At 43.0% G+C, this 5,247-nt stretch overlaps 1 protein-coding gene across 1 annotated transcript; it reads left to right on the top strand.

The window, feature by feature from the left end:
• Positions 1 to 279: 279 nt before the first annotated feature.
• Positions 280 to 4,920, top strand: nefma (neurofilament medium chain a). The gene is made up of 3 exons (XM_067423615.1): positions 280 to 1,410; positions 2,194 to 2,318; positions 2,751 to 4,920. Exons 1-3 carry the CDS (start codon positions 382 to 384, stop codon positions 4,099 to 4,101), a joined length of 2,505 nt encoding a protein of 834 aa, XP_067279716.1. The 5' UTR covers positions 280 to 381; the 3' UTR covers positions 4,102 to 4,920.
• Positions 4,921 to 5,247: the final 327 nt, after the last annotated feature.

The raw sequence follows: 5,247 nt of genomic DNA, 5'->3' as shown, positions 1-5,247 counted from the left end.
AATAAACACCACAACATATCACAAGCATTTAGTGCTTAAAAAGTCTTTAAAAGTAATTTTTAGGACATTTTTAGCAGAGAAAATATTTTTTGAAAGTTATATTTATATTTCACGAGCCACCCATGCACTCGGTATGTGTGACTATAGGAAGCAGAGAAGGCTAGCCTACTGATAAAGATAAGTGTAGCAAGCAGGACCCTCCCACCTCGTCGGATCAATGGTCCAGTCAAAACAAGCCTGAGCTTTTTCGCAACAGAGCCTGGAGTATATAAAGGCAGGTAGAGCTGCTACCCAGCGCTGAGAGAGCCACACACGCTACACCTATACACTACTTTACCTCACACTTCTGTTCATCTGCACGTTCACACCCCGTCTGTCCGGATGAGTTATTCGATAGACACTATAGGAAGTCCCTACCGGAGGGTAATGGACACCAGGACGAGCTATTCGAGCCCCTCCAGCGGGTTCCGCTCCCAGACCTGGTCGCGGCCAAGCCCGAGCTCCTCCTCCTACAAGAGGACCTTCAACGTCCCGGTGGCGCGAACTTACGGCTCCACAGTTCTGAGCGCCACTGACAGCCTTGATTTCACTCAGACCTCCATCCACAATGGAGACTACAAGCGCTCCAATGAGAAGGAACAACTCCAGGGACTCAACGACCGCTTCGCGGGCTACATCGACAAGGTGCACTTTCTGGAGCAGCAGAACAAGCAGATCGAGGCGGAGATCCAGGCACTGCGGCAGAAGCAAGTGTCGCAGTCTCAGCTGGGCGAACTTTACGACCAAGAGCTGCAGGAGTTGCGCTCCATGCTGGAGCAGATCCACCACGAGAAGGCGCAGATCCAACTGGACACCGACCACATTGAGGTAGACATCCAGCGCCTCAGGGACCGATTCGACGAGGAAGCCCGCATCAGGGAAGAGACAGAAGCGATCCTCCGTGCCCTGAAGAAGGACATGGGTGACTCAGCACTCGTCAAAGCAGAGTTGGAGAAGAAAGTGCAGTCCCTGCAGGACGAGATCGCGTTTATCCGCAACAACCACCAAGAGGAGATCAGCGATCTGTTAGCGCAGGTGCAGGCGTCGCAGATCACTGTGGAGAAGAGGGACTACCAGAAAGCGGATATCACCGAAGCGCTGCGCGAGATTCGCTCGCAGCTGGAGGGCCACTCGACGCAAAACCTCCAGCAGGTGGAAGACTGGTTCATGTGCCGCTACTCGAAACTCACCGAGGCCGCTGAGCAAAATAAAAGCGCCATCAAATCCGCAAGGGACGAGATCGGAGACTATCGCCGCCAGTTACAGTCCAAAACCATCGAGTTGGAGTCTGTCCGAGGAACCAAAGATTCTCTGGAGAGGCAGCTCAACGACATAGAGGACCGACACAACAATGACCTTGCCAGCCTTCAGGTACATAATCACTTTAAGCATCTCTAGTATCACATTTCATTTTGGCATTTAAACAAAAAGGGGGTTTAATATGCAATTCCCCAAATGTGTATGTGTGCTTTTAAATGCTTTAAAGTGCACTAAAAAACTTTATCAAACAATTACCACATCTAATAGTGTTTTTTGTTTACTATGTAAAATAATGTTACTTAATTTAAGAATATATGCCATTGAAAAACTAATATTGTTTGACCACTCTGAGTGTTGTGGTGGACAATGGTTCCAGCCTTTGCTGCAGTTGTACTCATAAATCACTTCGACTTTTGAAATGTGTTGCAGCTCTCCTCATGTCACAGTTAAGTCTGCATGGCTGTTGAATGATATTTATTATGAACTCACTATTGCATATGGAAAGCAGAGAAACAGACTGGACATTCACCAGAGGATTTGCATATGATGCTTCATTACATCATAGGTGCAGTGGAATGGTGTTAGAAAGGGTTAAGGAGAGGCAGACACCCACAATGCAGTCTCTCCTCGCTCTTTGCTGAGTCAGAGCAGAGGCAGGGTTCGCTCATTGGTGTCCTGGAATCACCTCATGCACATAAACTCAATGCACCTTTTGGTTGTCCTTGAAGCTATACAATGATACTGAATGAATTATATTTTAGTTGAATTGGTGCAGTGAGAGCATGTGAGGAATATGCATAAACAAATGATTATCTTGAGAATATGACTGCTTGTTTTTCTTCAGCAACAGATTGATTTCACTAAGCTGTCACAATATTTTGTCTGACTCATTAGGAAACCATCCACCAGCTGGAAAATGAACTCAAGAGCACGAAATGGGAGATGGCACGGCATCTTCGTGAATACCAGGACCTCCTGAATGTCAAAATGGCACTAGATATAGAGATTGCAGCATACAGGTAAGATTGTGATCAATTTAGCAAATGAGTATGGTGTAAATACCATTTATTTGACTTATTAATATTAGTATATTAATTATATTATCAATATAATTAATTTGTATTAATAATAATAATGACTAATATGTATTGGTATGATATAATATTTTCTTATTCACATTTTTGAGTAATATTTATTAATAATTTTGATAAATATGTATTGTTATTATTATATTTAATATTTAGTTTAACAAGTAATAATTTAGTAGCTATTTAAATATTTCATTTAACAATACAAATATGTAAAACAAGAGTATATCTTATATTATTAAAGAAGCTGCAATTATTTACATTTTAACCAATTTTATAGCAATAAAAACAATTGTTTCAGATCAATTTAGAATAGCCTAAATCACAATTGTATCTCCTTTTATGCCTTTCATTTTTATGTAGAAAACTTCTTGAAGGAGAGGAGAGCCACTTTAGCACTTTTCCATATCGCCAGACCGTCACCAAAGGCCCCAAGGTCAAAAGTGAGCCGCCTAAACTAAAAGTGCAACACAAGTTTGTGGAGGAGATCATCGAGGAGACGAGGGTGGAGGATGAGAAGTCTGAGTTGGATGAGGCTTTGGCTGAGATGGCGGAGGAGTTCTCAGCTGCTAAAGTGGAAGATGAAGGAGAGGAGGAGGGAGAGGCTGAGGGTGAAGAAGGTGGTGATGAGGAAGGAGAGAAAGGAGAGGAAGGTAAAGGTGAGGAGAAAGAAGAAGGAGAGGAGGAGGAGGTGGTTGCCTCAACCCAAGCCAAAGTAGCCTCCGGAGCCCCTGCTGAGGATGAAGAGGAGGGAGAGAAAGAGGGAGGTGAGGAAGAACAAGAAGAAGAAGCTGGAAAGGGTGATGAGGAGGAAGAGAAAGGAGAGGAGGAAAAGGAGGGTGAGGAAGACGCGAAAGAGGACGTTGCAGAGGACGAAGCAGAAGACACTAAGTCACCCAAAGCAAAGGCCTCACCTGAGAGTGAAAAAGCAGAAGAGAAGCAGACCAGCGGAGGAGAAGAAGAAGGAGAAGAAGAAGGTGATGAAAAAGATGAGGCAGATGCGGGTAGCGACAAAGGATCAACAGATGAAAAAGAAGCTGAAGCAAAGGAGCAGCCTAAGAAAGCAGAAACGACAAAGGAAGACAAGAAGGGAAAAGAGGAGAAGGAAGAGCCTAAATCTGAAAAAGACAATGCAACTGTGACAGAATCCAAACCAGAATCTCCAAAGAGTGAGAGTCCAAAGAGTGAGAGTCCAAAGCCTGAAAGCCCAAAGGAGACACCCAAGACAGAGACTCCAAAAAAGGAAGCCCCCAAAATTGAGTCTCCCAAGACTGAGAGTCCAAAGAAAGAGGAACCTAAAGCAGAACCACCCAAGAAAGAGGCCCCAAAGTCAGAACCACCGAAAGCTGAAGCTAAAGAAGATTCACCAAAGCCAGCAGATGAGAAAAAGAGTGAACCAGAGAAAAAGCCTGAAGAGAAAAAGAAAGAGGCAACCGTGAATGGAGACATGGGCAAGAAAGATGAGAAGAAAGAGTCCGATAAGAAGGACGTGATCTCCAACGGAGTGGACGAGAGCCCAACCAAAGATGAATCGAGCCAGAGGGTGGTCATCACCAAGACGGTGGAGACCATCACGACTGGGGAAGGTGGAGTCAAACAAGTCACAAAAACTGTTACCGTCACTGAGAAAGGAGATGAGGTGGAGGAGACCGTCCAGGAGAAGGTGGTCTCCAAAACCGTGGAGAAGGCCCAGAAGGCCACCGAAGCAGATTAGACCCGAGCATACAGCTATAGCCGACCGAAGAGGAACCGAGGAGGAAGCATTCAAGCAATCAACACAAAACGAACATAACAAAGAAATCATAAAGCTCAACAGATGTACTTAATAACATTAACCACACTAAAACAAAGCATAGAGAGAAGCCACAAGATGCGGCAAGCTAAAAAATGCATGTTGAGTGACAGCTTTAAATGGGTTCTGCTGCGTATGCGGTCCGGGACACCGGGGGACTCACTTTTCACTTTTGTTCAAACTGCAATACTTGGGGGAGGGGGGCGGTCACTTGAATGTGGCATCTGCATGCCAGCTCAGGGGGAGTGCGCTCCTCGTTCTTTGAGATAGAAAAAAACCACCCTATGTATGACAGTAATATAAAATACTCGCAGAGTGGGGAATGACATATGCTTCAAGTTAGGGTAACAATGGTCGTAGAGATACTTTCTTCAGACAAAGTAGCCTTATAAATATTATCGCGAGGACACCAACTGAGCCAAAAATGTTAATAAAAAAAGAACAAAAAAAAAGGACGCAGACGATGGTACAAATAGCCCATGGTCATATACACTCAGTACATAACGCAACTAAGAAACTCTTAGCCTTAAACATGCTTTTTACCGTTGTCAGTTATGTTTACCTGATGAGTGCATTTGAAAATAACCCTGTCAATGCGCACATACATTCTTGTATGCATAGGATTGACTTGAATTCAACTACTTACCGTTAATGAGGTGCTACCGTTTGCAGTCCCATGTCTTTGTTCATCTGAATGAATTTCTCAGCAGCATTTGCTCAATAAACATCATATTAAATACACTATATATGTTTTGTCGTTTTTCCTCGTGTGGTATGCATTTGCCTTTCTAAGCACATTTGAGAGTGTGATTTGAAAGAAATGTGAGATATAAGAAAATAATACTAAAATTCACTGCAAGTTCTGAGTGATTGCCTTTGGAAAACTAATTATTTAAGACTGTTTTAAAAATGGCAGTCTATATATACACTGTAAAAATTATTTAAAAAAAAAAAAGTTACCTGGTTGCCTTAAAAAATAATAATAATTGAAATTAAAGTTCATTGAAATTAAAAATATGAGTTAATACAAAGAACATTTTTTGAGATTCGACAACCTTTATTAAAATA

The sequence above is a fragment of the Pseudorasbora parva genome, chromosome 18 (genome assembly GCF_024679245.1).
Source record: "Pseudorasbora parva isolate DD20220531a chromosome 18, ASM2467924v1, whole genome shotgun sequence".
Lineage (NCBI taxonomy): Eukaryota > Metazoa > Chordata > Actinopteri > Cypriniformes > Gobionidae > Pseudorasbora > Pseudorasbora parva.
This window is presented reverse-complemented; position numbering and strand designations above follow the sequence as displayed.